The 21,630-nt window shown below is 48.2% G+C and overlaps 1 protein-coding gene across 1 annotated transcript in view; it reads left to right on the top strand.

Moving 5' to 3' along the window:
* The window catches only part of IGSF21 (immunoglobin superfamily member 21), a 426,138-nt gene extending 408,197 nt beyond the window's left edge, over positions 1–17,941 (top strand). The window contains exons 7-10 of the mRNA XM_018558175.1: positions 5,388–5,473; positions 9,020–9,212; positions 13,252–13,290; positions 17,837–17,941. Of these exons, the coding sequence (XP_018413677.1) occupies positions 5,388–5,473; positions 9,020–9,212; positions 13,252–13,290; positions 17,837–17,913 (395 nt within the window). The 3' untranslated portion in view covers positions 17,914–17,941. The remainder of the gene's footprint in view (positions 1–5,387; positions 5,474–9,019; positions 9,213–13,251; positions 13,291–17,836) is intronic.
* The last annotated feature ends 3,689 nt before the right edge of the window (positions 17,942–21,630 follow it).

The raw sequence follows: 21,630 nt of genomic DNA, 5'->3' as shown, positions 1-21,630 counted from the left end.
CGCGGGGTGGGGGGGGGGGGGCCCCGACCTAAAGCTGTGTAAGGGGCCCCAAAATTTCTGATGGCTGCCCTGTATACATGTAAAACAGGCCAGTGAAATGCTGACAGAAGCACACAAAAGTGAACTTCTTATGTGAGTGTGGGTACAGGGCTGCAATGACATGGACAACATCATGAGATTTGGGGAGTTTAGGGGGGCAGACTGAACGTTCTAGAACAGAAAGAGCAGCTTCTCCAGCAACTAAGGAGAGATTTGCTGATCATGTGCAGGGCAATGGCCGGTCTACTGACATGACTGTCTTGTAAAAAGGGACCGTGCATGACCTGAGCATCACTTGGAGTGACTATACAATGTTGCACAGATCATATACCGGCTGGTCAAAAAAAAAAAAGTCACCACCCGGATTTTAGCTAAGACAATAGGTGAGATGCTTGCACTGGATGTGTTATGATCTGGGGTTGGTTAGTTAATTGAAGAATGTCACCAGCACACCAAACAATAGTTACAGCAATTGAGTGATCATTTATTGAAGAATGCTGTCCCTCATATGCAAGCGCTTTCGGGGCCACGCAGGGTCCCCTTCATCAGGCTCAGAGATTACTTTTCTTCTGGGGTTGGTTAGGTCTAGGTTCAGCAACAATGAGGTCAGCTAACTACCTGAATATAATGAATGACCAGGTTCTTCGATCAATGGATTTTTTCTTCCCCGATGGCACATTGGGCATACTACAAGATGGCAATGCCAGGATTCACCGGGCTCAGATTGTGATAGAGTGGTTCAGGGAGCCTGAGACATCATTGTCACACATGGATTGGCCACCACAGAGTCCAGACCTGAACCCCATTGAGAATCTTTGGGATGTGCTGGAGAAGACTTTACGCAGTGGTCCAACTTTCCCATCATCACTACAAGATCTTGGTGTAAAATAAATACAAATCTGGTCAGAAATAAATGTTGTGACATTGTATAAGCTTATAATAATGATGCCATAGTGAATGTGTGCCGTAATCAAAGCTAAAGGCGCTCCAACATAATATTAGGGTGTGTGAATTTTTCTTGGCCAGGCGGTGTATGTGTTCCTGTACAGATGGCCTTATAGACATTGCCTGACATTCAGTTTGTACAATGTTGACATAATCATTTGATGACAACCGCATTGGTCAGCTGGTGCTGCACGAGCCACATGCAACCATCATGAGCTTGATGTAAATAATTAAGTTATGGGTTCCTTTCATTGAGATGTCATCAAGAATTGAAAGGAACTCTGCTATTGCTGACCCTTCATGATACAAAGCTGGTCTCCACATTCTACCTTCTTCCTCGGACAAAGACACGGAGATCTTATCAGACAGAGAATGGAATCAAGTGATCGAAAACTTCACTGCAAATACAACCCGGTATTGTTACTTTTTGTTAATTAGATGTAAACATTATTATAAGCATTGTTACAAATAAACAGAGACGGGAATGAAGGCTGCAGCAGGCCTAGACAGGCAAGTGGTCCCTAGCCGCTCTAATGCTAATGAAGTTTTATGGTGTATAATACTGCGGGAGGGAAGGTCCTCTGATAATTATTACAAGTTAAAACATTTGCCCCTCTTATTCCTCAGCAACATCACCATAATGCGTGGCTATTTGTAGAAGTCAATGAGTGCGCCTCCATACGACAACGGGCTGCTTTACTGTTAGTCTGTAATGTCTGCGCACAAAAGAGTGTACCAGAAATTCACGTTATGTGAAGATTGGATGTTATTGTACATGTGACCGTAGGTTACACGATGAATGGCTTTATAGCCGTAGTTCTCAACCTGTGAAGTCTCAGGACCCACATTTGTCCTCGGTCATTCAGTCGCGACCCAAGTTGCGGTACTGCGCTTTCTGATGCAGGCGATTGAACTGTGGGTGGGAGGTGCGTTTGGGTTGCCATTAGGGAAACTGGAGTGGATCCTCAGCCTGGGGTCCAGTGTGGGCGGCTGTGCTGTGACGGAGCTCCATCCATATGTGCATTGCTTGAACAGCTCGCTTGCATGCCCTGTAGAGGTGCCGGGAGCCAGAATGTGATGGCATTCTGGTCCAGGCACCTCTACAGGACATGTGAGGGAGCCGTACAAGCAATGCACATATGGACGGAGCTCCGTCACAGCACAGCAGCCCAATCTTCACATAACGTGAATTTCTGGTACACTCTTTTGTGCACAGACATTACAGACTAACAGTAAAGCAGCCCGTTGTCATAGGGAGCTGTAAGCAATGCACATTTGGATGGAGTTCCGTCGCAGCCATACCTCTAACCCACCTCAAGCTCACATGTGGCGCCGGTCAGCATATTTTAAATGGCTGCTCGGTGTGAGAACTGACAGTGCGGCCCTAGGAGGAAGCTGAGGAACCTCTCACCTAGAAAAGTGGAAGGCATGCGGCAACCCACTGGACATGTTGTCACGACCCACTTTTGGGTCACGACCCGCCAGTTGAGAACCAAGGCCCGAGACCAAAAAGAGCAGTTAACCCTTGCAGTGCTGGGGTAGCCCTACCTGCAAGGGTTAACTTTTGAAAAGCTCCCATGCCCACCCGTAGAGGTGCCAGGAGTCAGAATGTGATGAGATGTAAACAATGCATGTATGGATGGAGCTCCCTCGCAGCCATAGCCCCAACCCACCCCACCTCAAGTCGAAGACGATCCTCTCACCTAGAAAAGTGGAAGGCATGTGGCGACCCACTGGACATGGGGTCACGACCCACCAGTTGAGATCCAAGGCTTTAGAAGGTAGTTGGGAGGGGCATTAACCTTTTTGTCTAAGTATAGACCTATGTTTAACCGAAGCGTTTTTACATTGACTTACGGTCATTGACTCACTACATCTGCTGGACGTCTGTGCCAAGTATCCACTGCTCATCTCCTAGAATGATACTTTCTATGGTTAGTTTTGAACTTTCCTCCTGCTAGTTGTGTCCCTGTGTTGTTGATGTTGCAGCACTTTACATACTGTACATTCACAAGTCCATTCCCTCCAGAAGCTGGTCCCAATCTCAAATACAGACGCACGCATACTAGGGCCAATTTAGAATGGAGCCAATCAATCTACCAACACGTCGTTGGAGTGGAGGAAGAAACTCAACTGCTCTATGAATGGCAACACAACGCACTGCACATAGAGCAGGTATGTTGCCATGTGTTTTGTCACAACAAATAAGTGTCAATGGGCCCTCATTGTACGGGACTGATGCAGTAGACTGCAGACGGATGATGCATCTGTTCCTGCATGGTCTGTGTATGTTCCGGAATGATGTAGCAGACGGCAGTGCATGCATTCATCTGGTCTCCTGGGTAATTTGCAGGATTTATTGCCGGTCTCAGAGGTTAAACCAGCATTGTCATATTAATATTTAAAGCTGGCTAGAGCAATATTGTAATAATTACCGGAGCGATGACCCTGCAGGTGTCCTAATCACTCCGACTTGACTATTATTGTCCTCTGTGCTATCATTCTGCTTACACAGGAGGAGTTTACTTCTCATCGATGTAAGACATTAGTCCAGCGGGCCAGCAGCTCGCCCCAGGCACAGCAGAAGAAGTGCGTAATTAGTGCTTAACATGTTAATACAACAAAGTCTGCTTTCCTAAGCCATGGGCTGCATATAAACGCTCGATAAACCAAGTGAGCATTTGTTACCATTATTGGTCTTTAAGTGGCAAGTTAGATGAAGAGTGTCTGGGGTATTTGTAATGGCGCGGGGACATTTCCCATATGCTGCCCGTGTGATTGGGCCTGATCATCAACTCCACTATATAAGAGAGTGAAGGATCCGACTGCCTCTCGTGTGTCCCTGTCATTGTAGGCCCCCCGCCACTCATATACTATGGCAAGGGTAGGCAAAGTCTGGCCCTTCAGCTGTGGTGAATCTACAAATCCCATCATTGATTTGTCTCTGGGAGTTATAACTATGGCCGCCAGTCTTGCAATGCCTCATGGGACTTGTAGTTCCATCACAGCTGGAGGGCCAGAGTTTATCTATACAAGGGATGGCCAAACTCCGGCCCTCCAGCTGTGGGTGAAACAACAAATCCCATGATGCATCTCTCTCCGGGAGTCATGTCTGTGGCTGTGAGAATCTTGCAAAGCCTCATGGGATTCGTAGTTCCACCACAGCTGGAGGGCCGCAGTTTAGCCATCCCTGATCTATATTCCAACTCAAGGACATCTTTTCTTAGTACAGGTGACCAGAACTGGACCGCGTACTCCAGATGAGGTCGAACCAATGATCTATAAAGGACAGGACGCGAGGACAAATCTCTCTAATGGGTTCTTACCCCTTCCCCACTGTATCCAAAACTAATATCCTCCTATGCTCGCCTCCAGGACTTCTCTAGAGTCTCTCCCATCATCTGGAACTCCTTACTTCAACCTGTCCGGCTATCTCCCTTTCTGACTGCCTTTAGATGATCCCTAAGGACTCATCTCTTCAGGGAAGTCTATCCCACCTCAACCTAACCACTGAACTATCACTTTCTCAAACAATTCATCCCCACACAGCTACCTCCTCATGTATCACTGGCCCCTCCCCTTTCAGATGGTAAGCCCTCAGGGGCAGGGCCCTCCCTACCATCTTGTCTTGATTTGTATAGTAACTGTAATGTCTTATATTGTAAAACTGTTGCCGCTATATAAATCCTGTATAATAAAATAAGACTGTAACTGGATAAGAAATGTATCGTCATCAGAGATTTGCATTGTAACATTTAATCATGCTTAGTCTTATGGTGTTCATTAAACGTGCGTCATAATGGAAGTCTATGAAACCTGTTGGTCGTAGGACGCGCTCAGGGCAGGTCCGGGGTGGGTGGGTGGTTCGCCAGCTGCTATAAAAGCTGCTGTAAATGGTCGTCTGGGGTATTTAGTTTCTGCTTTAGTTTCCATCCCTTGGTGGAAATGCCATTTCTGGCATCAGCTTGTGTGTAGACGAGGGAGTCAAATAGTGTCATGACCTTGATCGTGTCCTGATACCCAGAACAGTTAATTGGGACCAATTAGGCGAGAAATAAAAAGTCTTCTGAAAGCAGAATTGTCAAGGAGGCCGATATTTCATTCTTCCTGTGTGTGCGCGCAGTATTTTGCATATCACAGTGTGAGCTTTAATGATGTGCGCACGACGAGGAAAACATTCAGCCGCATGGTAAATAATAAGAGGACACCAAAGTGGAACAAATAGCAAAGATAAGTGCTTGGCGTCTCTAATCATAAAATAATGGCCAGCTGTTTTGCACAATTGAATCTTATTACTTGGTGGCATCATTGGATATATTTCCCAAGATGTCCTAGTTTGCCTCTCTCTGGCCTGCGGTATGTAAAGCAATGCTTAACAGGTCTCTCCGTTGTTTGTGTTGCAGCTGCTCCGAGAGGGCCCAAAATAACGATGACGCCAACCAGAGCTCGTGTGGGGGACACGGTCCGCATGGTAGTGCAAGGCTTTCAGGTAAGCAAGCAACTCTGGAATTATTTGTAGTAGTACTGCAAGAATACTACAGGATTTAATATGCAGCAAAGCCAGAATCCCACTCTGCTCCCTTAAGGTCTTGTTCACACCAAATGCAGAGCAGATCCGGTCAGGTTTCTGCACACGCACGCTAGTTTTTTTTTACGCGTTTTTGATGCGTTTCGGGCCCTTTTTTAGGGTTTAAAATGGGCTTTCAGTGGGTTCTAGGCATTTGCATGTGTTGTTGATGCGTTCCAGAGCAGATGCAGAGCAAGTAAAATAGGGCCTGCTGCAGTTTTTTCACCTGCTCTGGATCTGCTCTGCAACGGCACGCTGCAATGTGAACTGGAGCAAAAAATACCATTGGAATACATTGGACGCAGTTTTGATCCGGTCTGCAAGTGATCTGCTCTGCACCTGCTCCGTGCTTGGTGTGAACAAGGCCTAAGTCCACTTCCCAATAGGTGACTGCACTATTAAGGGACCCGAATTTGTGGGAGGCGTTTTATGAGGCAAATCCTGTCCTTGTTATACCAGGACAAGAAATGACAGGAGCAGTTGTCACCAGCAAGGGAATGCACAACGCCGTCAGCCGTTCTATCCCTTCCCCAATCTACTAAAAATGTGTTACTATTTTTCCCATCAGAAGCATTTACTATCACTTCCTGTTCAGACAGGAAATGAGGGTAAAGCTCCCCAGTAGGGACACAAAACACAATAAAAACCTGACACATGATCTAAACCAGGGGTGCCCACAATGTTTTGTGTTAAGATCTACTTTTCAAATGACGAGCTACAGGAGATCTACCAACGAAAAAAAAAATGTCCCTCTCTCTCTCCTGGCTGTCTCTCCTCGCTCTCTCTGTGCTCCCCTGGCTGTCTCTCCTCGCTCTCTCTGTGCTCCCCTGGCTGTCTCTCCTCGCTCTCTCTCCTGGCTCACCTTGCTGTATTTTGCAATCAGTGTAGTGCAACAGGCTGTGTGCACTAATATTCTTTGATGTAATACATAGCACTTCAACCACCAGTATCCACCAGAAAGGTGTCGGGGAGCTGGGCTCAGCAGACTCGGGCTAATAGGTGATCGTGTGTGCACAGCTAAATAAATATACCAAATTGAAATAAAGGGGCCGCCAGTCACACCCTTCCTGATCTACCAGCATCAGCTTTCAGAGCTACTGGAAGATCACCATCTACCTAATGGGCACCCCTGAACTAACCCTTCCCTGCTCTATTCAAAACATACTAAGTATAGATTGGAGTTAGTGTTTACATTTGCTTTTTACACTTGAGAGTCGGTGATCTTCATTGGGAATGTACACGCTGCTTTCTGTGCAGATTTTACATCGGCGCGGTCACACAGCTACTGGCTATTGTGTGAGATGCTTCCAGTTAGTATAGTTAGGGTTACAATGAGCTATACACAGTTTATGTGGTCCTGCATGTCCACCGTAGCAAAATAGACCTTACACCGTTTATCAGTTACAGAGTTCATAGGAGGGACCAGTGCATTTTGGGTGTTGATAATGCCCCTTTAAAGTGGGAGAAGAAACCCTTGGGAGTATATACCGTGTTTCCCCCGAAAGTAAGACCTACCCCGAAAGTAAGACCTAGTGCTATCATCAGGGATTTCTGTAATATAAGACCTACCCCGAAAATAAGACCTAGTTCGGTGGTAGATCTCATATTACAGAAATCCCTGATAGCGCTAGGTCTTATTTTCGGGGTAGCTGCACCGTATAATTACATTTTACATGTCACTGCCGCAGCTCACTCCCCCTCGCACGCCCACCCGCATGCACGAGCGTAGATCGGAGAGCGGACAGCTGCAGCCAGGTACACATAAGACATCCCCCGAAAGTAAGACCTAGTGTCTTTTTTCGTGGAAAAAAAAATATAAGACACTGTCTTATTTTCGGGGAAACACGGTAGTAGCAAAGGAATATGCAGCATCAGATAGCTGGGTTGGCTGCCGGTGATCAGAGCAGGCAGTATCTAGATTCTCATCTATATAGTAGCAGGTTATTTATATAGTTTCGTCTCCCACCAGCTAACATTGTTCATACTTCATATGTCCGGGCTCTTAATTTGGCAGATAGCATTTTCTGTATTGGCTCTTAGGGGCTTCAAATACCAAATTGCCTAAAAGTGAACTGTTTCAAGGAGTTTTGGGGCTTCCAAAAATATCCAACTAACTCAGATTCCTAAATATCATGATGCCCATGTGGATAGCCCTTCAGTCAATGGAGTGTGACCCCCTCCTTATAAGCAAGTTCACAGAAAAACTCTTAACATTACCCCCACAGTGCAAGGGTTAGGTGCTCTTTTTTCCGAGGGAGCTAAAAAAAAACAATAGAGAGACACCTCACCCGAACTGCGATGCCAGCTGGCTCCTAGACCTGTCCCTTCAGTCTGGCTTCTCCCCTACTTCAGCGATGGCATGTCCTTTGGCATCCTCAAGTCCTATACACTGTAAATAACGTGGTGACTCGCTGCACCTTAGACCACAGGAGCGGAGGGGGGAGAGAGGCTCCAGGGAACGCTCTAATAGCCATCTGCCATTGTGGTTCAGGTGAGTATACCTAGTGACCCAACAACTCTGAATTACAAGTTTCCTTCTTCCAGATTTTGACACAACCCATCTCCCTTTATGAACTCATGGTTACCTATGGTCTCCCTACCATCCCTTTCCTATGCCCCATGCCGTCCCCCCACCTTTATTTGGTATAGGATAAAGGAACATTAAGAAGGGAATTTATAAAAATCTGGAGTAGATGTGCAACCAATCAGCTTCTCTCTTTCATTTTCAAATCTTAAAGGAGAACTACGGGGTCAGGGCTTCTTGAACATATATTGCCTTGTATTTTATTGTATGAGATGTGACAATTCCTTGTTTCTACCAGTGATCCTTTTCTTGTACACGTGCTTTGGAAATGTGTTTCTTTACAATGACATTGTACGTACAGTATAACTGCATCTATAATAAAGTATAGAACATGAAAAGTGAAGTTCGTCTTCCCCTCAGCAGCCATTTTATTTGCTTTATTTTTCTGCATTAAAAAAAAAAAAAGTAATTGGTTGCTACGGAGCAGCGGTGGTTAATTTTATTCCACACACCGAGACCTAGGCACCACGGCTTACTTTTAGTCAATCATGGTATTAAAATTGGCTTGGATTATTCACCGAGAGGAGCAATCAGTCTCTAACAGATGGAAGAAATGACTCCCTGTGGCGTAAGCTACACGGTAACATGCGGCAGCCAGTGAAATAAATGCAGCACTGGGTGCCGTGTGGGATGATGTACCACTTACTTTGCTAAGTGTACGTGTAGCTTACACCATAAGGAGTCATTCCCTCCATCTTTAAGTGATCAATACCTTCTCTTACAGGATCAGCACACTTTTTTAGTAGGAGGACAGGGCTTCCGAAGTTTAGCTAGCATTGCTAAGGTCTGCGCTCAAACTTAATAGCCTGCAAAGTCTCCAAGCAATACAATGTCTTTATTGCTCCTGCAATCGATGAGCCGGGTCTCCCTATCGTTGTTTACAGAATGAAGTCTTTCCTGAGTCTCTCCTTACATGGACCCGGGTTGGCGGGAGGCTGCTGGATGGCAGCTCAGAGCATGACGGGAAGGAGCTGGTCCTGGAACGGGTCCCAGCTGAACTAAACGGCTCTATGTACCGATGCACAGCTCAGAATCCGCTGGGTTCTACAGACACGCATACCAGATTAATAGTATTTGGTAAGTGGAATGGGATCTAACAATCCTCATAGATGGGTGTAAATGTCTTTAAAATTGTATCAGTTTGAAGAATGTAACTTCAGATCATCTATAACTCTGTATAGAACTACAGTATAGCCCATTGGTTCTCAACCTGTGGGCCGCGAGCCAAAAGTGGGTCACAACCCACTGTTGAGGGGGTCACCACATGCTTTGTGCTGCGCCAGGTGAGAGGCTCCTCAGCCACCTCCTAGAGCAGCAGTGTCAGTTCTCAGGCCACGCCGCTAGATGGCGCTGCAGCGCCGGCAGCCGAGGAGGATCAAAGAGAGGGGAGCGGCCGGGAGTGAGGGGAGTTGAATGCTGGCTTGACCACCCAAGAGCCCCACTGGCCCCCAGAGAGCCACATTGACCGCGAGAGAGCCCCTTTGAGCTCACATGAGCCCACATTGGCCACCTGAGGGCCCACACAGAAACTAGTATTGGTGCATTCCTAAATTTTGCCATTGGGGGTCACCACAACCTGGCAAATGTAACCAAGGGGCCCCAGCCCTAGAAAGGTTGAGAACCACTGGTATAGCCAGTCAGGATATGGCCAGGGCCAAACGGAGCCTAAAACTAGAATGGTGAAAAGGATGAACACATTTATTTATTTTTGTCTTCAGTCTCATCACAAATGAGGTTCCTCGCTCATATCTGGACAGTGGGTGAAGCCATGCAATCATTTATTTATGTCCTGATGGTCGACTGCGCATCCAAAACTGCTTGGTGATAGATGCCGTGCATATCTATACATATCACCAATAACTACAACCAGTATAAGAGCAACATCCTCCAGCCTGCGTGAGCTGGCCCTTTAAGGGGTTTTTAAAGTCCCAAGGTAGAGATGATGAGCTTCCCAATCATGTGATTGACTGTCATAGTGATCATGTGATCAGGAGCCCATGCCCTGCTCCTGTCAGTAACGACATGGTCACGGTGCCGGTGCATGTGAGCGCACTCCCAGTACCAAACATCAGTGCCGGCTGTATGCATGTATGTTGAAGCATGGCATTAAATCCCACCTCCATGCTTCCACATATATCACGTTTCCCCGAAAATAAGAAATGTCTTATATTTTTTTGGGCTCAAAAAAACACACTAGGTCTTTCGGGGTAGGTCTTATTTTTTTTTTTTTAATGTATAACAATTCACACTTATTCATGTACAAAAATATGGTAATCAGGGGTGCCGTACCTTTCCAAGAGCAATTTGGTAACCAATCACTGGCCAGAATGAGTGAAGCGCGCTTTCACTATGGATTCCTCACAGGCGGAGTGCATTTGGTATCACTCCGCCTGTGACAGGAGCCGGCGCTATAGAGGAGGCGTCGGCTTATGCGGCTCTGCTTCCTGTGCTGCTGCCTCGCTTCCTCTAGCGCCGGCTTCACTGGCACCGCTGGTTCTCTTCTGCCTCTCCCCCTTATGCCGCCACCGGCCCTGGGAATGGTCACAACTAGGTCTTATTTTCGGGGTAGGTCTTTTTAGCAATTCCCAAAAATAGTACTAGGTCTTATTTTCGTGGAAACAGGGTTTGAGTACAGCCGACGATAAGGAATTAAAACTATTATTCGGGCCTTACAGGTTATGCTGTTTGCTTGTTCACAACACCAGAGAAGCCATAACGTACATTTCCTGCACCGGTGTGAGCAGCCCAGTGCTGGAGAACAATACAATTTCTATGCAGTGTAAAGGTGGCCATACACTTTACAACCATCGCAACCACCTTGCGATGGTTGTAAAGTACTTAAAAAAACGTACGATCTGCCCATCTTGGACAGGCAGATCGTACTCTCGATCATCGCAATGGCCGATGGCCGCAATGCTGAACGGGCAGTGTGCGCGTGCGCACACCGGCCCGTTCGGCATTTGTCTCCCGAGCACCGTTCAAACCAGCCGATAATCGTACTATTTTCGGCTGGTTTTCTAGCGTGCTCCTTAGACAAAAGACGTGCGACCGTACAGTAGAAACGGTCGCACGTCTTCGTTCACACTGCTCGATTCTCGTACGATCGCGGGTTTTTCCCGCGATTCTGGTACGAGAATCGAGCAGTGTATGGGCACCTTAAGGCTGGGCACACACCTTCCAACCCTCGCAAGACTTTTGTCTTGCGATGGTTGTAAGGTACTTAAAAAACGTACGATCTGCCCATCTTGGACAGGCAGATCGTACTTGCGATGATCGCAAGCCACGCCCCCTGAGGGGCGGGCTTCCGGTGACCGCAATGCCGAACGGGCAGTGTGCGCTTGCGCACACCGGCCTGTCCGGCTTTTATCTCACGAACATGCTACACACCCGCCGAACATCGTAGGATGCTCGGCGGGTTTTCGAACATGTTCCTAAGATAAAAGTCGTGCGACCTTACAGTAGTAGAGGTCGCACGGCTTCCACACACCTTACGATAATCGTACGATCGCGGGATTTCCCGCGATTATCGCAAGGTGTGTGGGCACCTTAAGGGTCCCCTGTTGTTGGGCTGCAATGGAAATCTGACAAAAAAAAACAGATAAAAGCAATATGTGAAGCTTTCCGCTCGAATAGCAAATCTCCCGATGCCACAGGGAATTCTAGCGGAATGATGTGCCACTCTGACTTGTACGGTATCTCTGACCCATCTACCCCTGCTTCCCCACTAAATCTGTGACAGAGGAACGTCCGCTCAGGAGACGCCCATGGACCAAATACACCTTCCTCTAGTTTACTGGAGGGTCACTGGCTTTATAATTATGAGTGACAATGACAGCCCGTGTGCCAGGACGCTCTGTGCTGCACTGTGTACTGGATAAATCACTCACAAGTATCATGTCAGTCTTCCCGTCTATCACTGCGGACAGGTCATTCCATAAGTGAGAGAAGGATAACTTGCAAGTCAAACATCAAACTAATAAATAATCAGCCAAGGTAAGCTGCTGGCCCAAGGCTGCTCTGGGAGTTGAATGATAAAATATAATGGCATAGCGTTGCAATCCTTACCAATGTTGCACCGAGAACTCAGAGTAAAAGGAAAATATGTTTCTCTATGGATTCCTTCCCTCGTATAAAAAAAAATCATGTCATTCAGGTCATTTCCTGTGAGCCCAGCCGGCCATTTACGCTCCCCCCACTAGGGGGCGCATCATCACACAGACTGGACTCTACCCACTGCCACCACCTGAAAGAAATGGAAGAACTTTCTGTGACATCACAGGACCCGCTAAAGAACTGCACATAAAGGTTTTTAATAGGGATGCACCGATAAAAAATGTTGGTAGAGTATGAGTACCAATATTTTTTTTCTGTACTAGTCAATACCGAATACCGATACCGGAAGTCCCATTAAGGCAGCTGTGCGGCGTGTAATGACCTGCCGCCCCGTTTCCCCATTAGCCAGGAAGCCGCCTGCTTGCTCCATCACCAGATGACGAGGAAGCATGGAACCAGCTTTATGGCCAATGAGGAAGCCGGGGGGGGAGATGACTCACCGCCTGGCTTCCTGATTGACCAGCTTACCCCAGCAGGAAGCTGGGCGGTGAGCCATTATACATTCAATGGACGAGGGAGCATGGAGCTAGCTTCTTAGCCAAACAGGAAGCCGGCGGGCGAGTCATTACCGCCCCCCCACCGGCTTCCTGATAGTCCGGGAAGCCAGCTCCATGCTCCCTGGTGACGAGGGAACATTGAGCCATCTTCCCATACAATCAGGAAGCCGGGCACTATGTAATGACTCGCCGCCCAGCTTCCTGATACCGGAAGTTTTAGTATTGGGACAGGCATCGGGAGCATTGGGGCGAGTATTTGTCCAAATACTCGCCCCAATGCAGCAGCAATATTGATACTACTTATCGGTGCATCCCTAATATTTAAATACCAGGATTGGTCATTGAATCCTGGAGTTCTGCTTCAATGGAAGCAGCAAAAGTCCGATGTTATCATCAGCACCTACCTGTTAACAAGGAACGGAAGGCAATGGATGCCACTGCCAAATGACTGACAGCGGGTGAACATTTTACTTCTTCAGTCTAACATTCTGTCTGTTTCCTCGTAGAAAATCCCAATATTCCGAGGGGAACAGAAGACTCAAACGGTGAGTTGTTTAACATGTAAAGCAGACGGGAGGATCGGGCAAATGATGCTCCGGAGGAGACAGAAATAGATCACAGCCGGGTCCATTTTATCTGCTGCTTTAGAGGCCAGAAATAAATTAATGACTGTTTCTATTAGCAACAGAATATAGATCAGAGAGCCGCCAGAGACAAATTGCTGTGTAGACGGGAGGCCATGTAAATGAAGGCGAATCCATAGGAAAACAGTGTGATACTCCACCAATGTGGAAACAAACCCCGCCCCCCCCCATGTCCGCATTTCACAACCGGCTTATTTCTTATATAACTATTCTGGCTGCCGAGGAGCGAAATAAATCTGTCCGGGTTCACACAATGCAATTGTTCCTCTCGTTTAGAGAACCTTCTGCACACATTACAAGACGCAATTTAGGAATCTTAACCCGTAGAATGAAATGGCGGCAGTCACAATTATTTAAGTCACAGAATAGTTGCACTATATTTTACTAGAGAATACAATCAGGTTCTTTTCAGTGCACACAAATACAAAAACAGTGGTACCTCGGTTCACAAACCGAATCAAACTGGGAACAGACCGCGATCTCGACTAGAGGAAGCCACGACCACGTGTCAGACCGGGGAAGATGGCTGTGGTTGTGTTCGTCACCCGATGCGGAGTTCGCAAACGAAAGCAAAATTTTGCCAAACTTCCTATTCGCGAACCGAATTGTTCGTGTTGACCGAGGTATTACTGTATATTCCCCAATTTTTTGGTAAAATATAGCAGACGAGGAGGTTGTGTTGGTTAAACTGATATAAAATATGTCAACCGTCAACACTGTGTGTGCCCCTAAAGACGGCAAAAAAAATGTGTCCATAGTTGACTCCTTTACCATTCATCAATTTTTCTGTGCGGATGGTGCTGTGTGCCCCAATGAGCGGGTGGTGCTGTGAGCCCCAATGAGCGGGTGGTGCTGTGTGCCCCATGTGCGGGTGGTGCCGTGTGCCCCATGTGCGGGTGGTGCCGTGTGCCCCATGTGCGGATGGTGCCGTGTGCCCAATGTGCGGGTGGTGCCATGTGCCCCATGTGCGGGTGGTGCTGTGTGCCCCATGTGCGGGTGGTGATGTGTGCTCCATGATGTGCGGGTGGTGCTGTGTGCCCCATGTGCGGGTGGTGCTGTGTGCCCCATGTGCGGGTGGTGCCGTGTGCCCCATGCGCGGGTGGTGATGTGTGCTCCATGATGTGCGGGTGGTGCTGTGTGCCCCATGCGCGGGTGGTGCTGTGTGCCCCATGCGCGGGTGGTGCTGTGTGCCCCATGCGCGGGTGGTGCTGTGTGCCCCATGCGCGGGTGGTGCTGTGTGCCCCATGCGCGGGTGGTGCTGTGTGCCCCATGCGCGGGTGGTGCTGTGTGCCCCATGCGCGGGTGGTGCTGTGTGCCCCATGCGCGGGTGGTGCTGTGTGCCCCATGCGCGGGTGGTGCTGTGTGCCCCATGCGCGGGTGGTGCTGTGTGCCCCATGCGCGGGTGGTGCTGTGTGCCCCATGCGCGGGTGGTGCTGTGTGCCCCATGCGCGGGTGGTGCTGTGTGCCCCATGCGCGGGTGGTGCTGTGTGCCCCATGCGCGGGTGGTGCTGTGTGCCCCATGCGCGGGTGGTGCTGTGTGCCCCATGCGCGGGTGGTGCTGTGTGCCCCATGCGCGGGTGGTGCTGTGTGCCCCATGCGCGGGTGGTGCTGTGTGCCCCATGCGCGGGTGGTGCTGTGTGCCCCATGCGCGGGTGGTGCTGTGTGCCCCATGCGCGGGTGGTGCTGTGTGCCCCATGCGCGGGTGGTGCTGTGTGCCCCATGCGCGGGTGGTGCTGTGTGCCCCATGCGCGGGTGGTGCTGTGTGCCCCATGCGCGGGTGGTGCTGTGTGCCCCATGCGCGGGTGGTGCTGTGTGCCCCATGCGCGGGTGGTGCTGTGTGCCCCATGCGCGGGTGGTGCTGTGTGCCCCATGCGCGGGTGGTGCTGTGTGCCCCATGCGCGGGTGGTGCTGTGTGCCCCATGCGCGGGTGGTGCTGTGTGCCCCATGCGCGGGTGGTGCTGTGTGCCCCATGCGCGGGTGGTGCTGTGTGCCCCAATGCGCGGGTGGTGCTGTGTGCCCCAATGTGCGGGTGGTGCTGTGTGCCCCATGTCAGGAGCCCCCTTCACCTACTACCACAACATCCCGAAGAGGCCAGATTGCACACAAAGACCTTTTCTACATTATGTGAAGTTCAGCTGCGTCTTCCTGGAGTTCCACTTTAATCAAAGTGTCAGACGTGAGCTAGAAATAGACATTTCCCGTCTACAGTAAGACAGACACTTTATATAAGACACTTTTTCCTATAACTTTGGTAATATTTTTTTCCTCCTTTCCCTGTAATTGCACTTGGGAGAAAGTTTCTGAAAATTACACCAATTAAAATATTCACGGCAGTAACATAATTTGTGCGGATTCTGCTGCATCAATTATCTGCTGGAATTGGTCACATGAAGGATAAAAGGAGTTTTCAGCGCACAGAATGGTTATGTAAAGGAGTCTCAGTGCGGATGCGGCATGCACACCTGCTGGGAGCAGAGGGGAGAGACTGTGACGTGCGAGTCTAGGAGGAGAGACCATTTCATTCCATATCATAATGATGATGTTATTCCAGGGGGGGTGGACCAATGAATATGGAATTCAGGATCCAGTCTGTCCAATTCAGGAGCCAGCAGGACTTTTTCTAGGAGCTCCATTGACTAAAACAAGAGAAATCCTCAAAAGTTGGGTGCCAACTGTCAGTTTTTCAACCCCTTCATGACCGCCCCCCCCCTCCCCGTTTATTGCACCCATGTTATAATCCACATTGTAGGCCTGAACATTACTTCAACACCCCCTCCCACCCAATCATTATCAGGGTTATTCACAAAAGGGTGAAGGGTTTGGGGAAGTGAACAATCTAGGACAACATCGCCGAACTGTAAAATGAGCTGAAATTGGGAGAATTTGTTTCAAAATTGGCTACTTTGGTCTAGATTGTTCACTTCTCCAAACTCTTCACCCTTCTGTGAATAACCCTGTATATATTTTCTGAAAGCCGAGACCCTGTAGAAAAAAAAGGTTGGCAGTTGCAAATTTTTATGCGGCACGATATCAGCGCGACTTATTATCAAACCCAAAAATGTAGTGAAAACTGCACTTAAGTTAAATTCAGTGCCCCCAAAACACAATAATGAGATGTTTCCCGGGCTCCGCTCCCCCTCCTACAGGCCTGGCACTGGCTTCTTGGCGTCGGTAGGAAGCTGGGGAGGAGATCGGAGAACGTCCGTTCACCGATCTCTTCTGGTCCCATAGCTGTCAGTGCTGGGCTCCTGAAGTGCGATCTGCGTTCCAAAAGCTTGTTTCAAGTGTAAAAGGAGACGCTGGGGGTCTTTTGGGCCCCAAGTATCACCTTAAAGAGGACCTGTCACCACCAATCTGCTATCACATGGAGGGATATTACAGGAGGGAATTCTCCTTCCTAGGGGTAGATTTCCTGTCACTTCCTGTTGTCTCAAGGACAGGAAGTGAGATTAAATCTTTCTAATGAGGCTACAGACAGCAGTAAAAACGTCACAGTGACCCGGAAGAGGCGGGCACCGCTAACATGAGCCAACTTCCTGTAATGTACATACAGTACCAGAGCCGTAGCTTGCTCCTTTTGCGCCCGAGGCAAGAACAGAAAATTGTGCCCCCCTAACAGACGTGTGATGTCACCCAATGACACACACACGCGCAGCATCATGTGATGTCCTGCAGCCTGCCTCTGGGCGGGGGTGAGCATCGGGGATACGAGGAGAATCTGAAGCCTGTGTCTGCCCTCTTCTCCCTGCCGAGCTGCGGCTGCGTTGGCCACCTGGTGCCCCTGTTGCCATGGTGCCCTGTGCTTGCCATGGCAACAGGGGCGAGTTGGCGCAGCCAGGCCGGCCCTGGCTGCACTCCTCTCAACTGCGCCTGAGGCAAGTGCCTCACTCGCCCCTTGGTAGCTACAGCCCTGTACAGTACTACGAACCAGACTCAAAAAGGCGGGCGCTCCTCGTCAGCACCGCTAACAAGAGCCAACTTCCTGTAATGTACGTACAAGTACTACGAACCAGACCCAAAAAGGCGGGCACTCCTCGTCAGCACCCCTAACAAGAGCCAACTTCCTGTAATGTCCGTACAAGTACTACGAACCAGACCCAAAAAGGCGGGCACTCCTCGTCAGCACCGCTAGCAAGAGCCAACTTCCTGTAATGTACATACAAGTACTATGAACCAGACCCAAAAAGGCGGGCACCCCTCGTCTACATGTCTAACAAGAGCCAACTTCCTGTAATGTCCATACAGTACTACGAACCAGACCCAAAAAGGCGGGCACCCCTCGTCTGCGCGAGCGCGGTAGCATTACAACTACCCCCGCTGTACAGTAATAGCCTCCGTTTGTAAGTAGGAGTCGCATGTAAGTGGGGGACTTCCTGTACTATTATGACTTGTCCCCCTTGCCGTGTTGCGTTCTGACCTCTTCTCTCTCTCTCTCGTCTCGTTCCAGGTTCCATCCCGGTGTACAGCTACTCCAGACCCTTACTGGTGCTCTTATTAATGACAGTGATCCTGGAACTCACGTGAAATTCGGAATGCTTGCCTAACTCCCCCCCTTTAAATATTAAAAAAAAAAAAGGACTCCACACATTACACTTCACTTTTTATTTTCTATACTAGCTCCAGTCTTGTTCTCGGTTGGTTTGTCTGTGTTTTTAGCTTCCTCGAGCTGATAAATTAAAAAACAAAAACTAAAAAAAAAAAAATCTCTCCTTATTAATATCTGTCGTTCTTTTTAGTCCCGGATGATTGGGACGTACACATTACAGTTTATTTTTTTCCGTGCAGAGAGAGATGGACGGACGGCGACTGTGAACGGAGTCCTGGTATTTTTTTTTAACGTAGGCCGTATAAAGCGGACGCATTCACACATTTCCGAAGGTGTACTGTTCATAGAGTCCTCAATAAAACTAATAGGATGCGGTCACTAGACGAGCTGTCCACCACTGCGTCCTGTTGGCACACTACTACTATCAGCATCCCCTTTTACACAGAGCATTTTACTTATTTGTTTTTTGTTCAGTCCTATCCTGGCTTGGGACTATTGAGAGACAATTCTATCGAGGGCTGGAGAGAGAGAAGACGAAGCACGATAAACTACAGGAAAAGCTGCCTCTTTTCCTGCAACGCCTTTAGGCACGGGCCTACTGTGCCTAAACGTAAATCCGACCCTGACTGCAAAAGGAAAAAAAAAAAAAAAGTAGTGTGTATGTTCCTTACAGATTCTCCCCCCAACCGGGGTATGTGTACTCAAAATGGGGTATTTCCAGACAGGTGGCAGTGGCGCTTACCTGCTAAAGAAAATTCTAAATAAAAGTTTACCAAATAATAAATTTTATGTAAAAACAAATCTGCCCGTTTCAGTTATTGATTGTACAATGTGGATGTATATTCGGGTGGTAAGCACGGGATACAGGTGGATGGCCCATTCGCAATGCTGCAGGTCTTGTATGCATTTTAGAGCAGTGGTTCTCAACCTGTGTAGCCTCAGGACCCGCATTTGTCGCGACCCAAGTCGCACTGCAATGGAACGCACAGCATTGCAGTACCAGCCGTTCGGGTGCTGGACCCTCAAAAAGCACTGACAGACACAATCTGACACACATATACAGGTGAAACTCAAATAATTAGAATATCGTGCAAAAGTAATGGCAGTAAGTGCTGCAAAAGGGGCCCAAACCAAGTACTGAGTACATATGCATGCTTGTACTTTTCAGAGGTGCGATATTGTTCTATGTACAATCCTCGTTTTATTGATTGCATGTAATAATCTACTTTTCTGAGGTTGTGGATTTGGGGTTCTTGGGGTTTTCATGAGCTGTAAGCCATAATCATCACAATGATGACAAATCACGGCTTGAACTATCTCGCTTTGCATGTAATGAGTCTCTCTCATATATTAGTTTCACCGCATAAGTTGCATTAGTGAAATAAATGAACTTTGCACCATATTCTAATTATTCCAGTTTCACCTGCACACACTCCAAAAAGAGCCCGGGATCCAGTGTGGGCTTCTGTGCTGTGATGGAGCTTCATCCATATGTGCATTGCTTGCACAGCTCCCGTGTGCGCCCTGTAGAGGTGCCGGGGAGCCAGAATGTGAAGTCAATGTCCAGTCCAGGCACCTCTACAGGGTACATGTGGGAGCTGTAAGCAATGCATACAGGTGAAACTCGGAAAATTAGAATATTGTGCAAAAGTTCATTTATTTCACTAATGCAACTTAGCCGTCTACCAGGAGATTTTGGAGCACTTCATGCTTTCTTCCACAGACGAGCTCTATGGGGATGCTGTCTTCATTTTCCAACAGGACGTGGCACCTGCCCACACTGCCAAAAAATTTCTGAAATTGTGGATCTGGGTTTTCATGAGCTGTAAGCCATAATCATCACAATTACGACAAATCACGGCTTGAACTATCTCGCTTTGCATGTAATGAGTCTCTCTCATATATTAGTTTCACCGCATAAGTTGCATTAGTGAAATAAATGAACTTTTGCACGATATTCTAATTTTTCGAGTTTCACTTGTATATGGATGGAGCTCACTTATGGTAATACTTCCAGCCCACCCCACCTCAAGCTAACACGCAGGGCCGGGCAGCATATTTTGAATGGCTGCACAGCGTGAGAACTGACAGTAGGGGAAGGCTGAGGAGTGTCCCACCTAGAAAAGTGGAAGGCATGTGATGACCCACTGAGCATGGGGTCGCGACCCACCAGTTGAGAACCAAGATTTTAGATGGACTGAAAGACACACGAGCACACATAAAAGAAGTGTATGAGAATGTATTTATCTTTAAAGGAAAACTATGGGGTCAGGGCTTTTCCCCATAGTTCTCCTCAGGGTCACCCTAGGCTCAGTATATAGGGAGCTACAGCTCGCGGTATAATGAGGCCGCCGCAGGGTTATTTTGGGAATAACCCTGAACCCAGGAAAAAAAAACCTACTTCAAATACTTAACTTTATAGCTCCTCTTAAGCCAACCCTGAACCCAAAACCTAACTTCATCACCAGAACTACCAGCCCAACACTTACCTTGCAATGCAAAATATTGGCCGGAATGCTACAATCCCCCTCCCCAAGACAGTTCTGCATCCACATAGTGCCACTACCTGGGGTTTGTCGTCATCTCCAATTGACCAACGTTTAGAGTGGAAATTGCTCAATTTGCAGCTATTATTACAATGGTTTTGATCGATATTCCCCTCAAACATATTGATTACTATTAATAGAGATCAAATTGCTAGAAAACAAGGAACTAAAATCATTGAGGGTCACAGATATCTTCTAGACACAATTGTCTTATTGCAGCAGCTCAGAAGCCTTTATGAACTTGCCATGCGCATGGCCGGGATTATCGTGTAAGACCACATGGACACAGGGCCGGATTTACTCTCTCTGCTGCCCCAAGGCCAGGTTCCTCAATGTGCCCCCCCTACTTACCAAACCCCCCCAAGGAGAATGGCAGACCTGCAGGCTGTAGACAAGTGATCTTGGCGACATCGCCGGGATCACTTGTACAAAACAAGCGGCGGCTTCCCCGCTGTACATTCAGCTCTGCTTGCCCAAAGCCGGGCTAAATGTAGAAAACAACTACCCGCCCGACACCCGGAAATGCATGTCCCAGGCATTGGGCGATAGAATTCCACACCCCTGCTACCCCTCTACTCCCTGCTGCCCCAAGGCCCGGCCTTGGTTGGCCTTTGGGGGTTATCCGGCCTTGCATGGACATCTACCGATATCTCTCATGTAAGAACCCGACACCAAAATCTCACAAATATGTTGCCAGTGGACAAAACTTTTAAAAAAGGGCAAAAAGTTATTTCCTGACACATAAGATTTATACCGGGCCCTGAAGTAAGAGCGATTAGCAGGTGCGCAGTGATAATTACGCTCTAATAGATTATTAGGATCCTGTCTATGAGCACCAAACGAAGCGCATCGCTGTCACTGCACTCATCGTCACTGCCCGCCACATTCATCACAAGTCTCACAGACCAGCTAATTGTCATCCAGAGAAGCCCTGCAGTCATTACAGCCTCGGGGGGATCCTCTATAGAGACAGGGCTCCATGACAGACATATTCCTGCCTCATCTTAGAATGCAAGGTGGAGGATGAACACAAAACACCGGACTAGATGCGATGTTAATGCTCATTACAGTTTTTATAACTAGTTCGGCGGCATCACCTATTACTGACAGTTTCCAGCTTCTGCTTGATCAATACAACACCTTTAAGCC

This window comes from Nanorana parkeri, unplaced genomic scaffold (assembly GCF_000935625.1).
Source record: "Nanorana parkeri isolate BGI_ZX_2015 unplaced genomic scaffold, ASM93562v1 scaffold323, whole genome shotgun sequence".
Taxonomy (NCBI): Eukaryota; Metazoa; Chordata; class Amphibia; order Anura; family Dicroglossidae; genus Nanorana; species Nanorana parkeri.
This window is presented reverse-complemented; position numbering and strand designations above follow the sequence as displayed.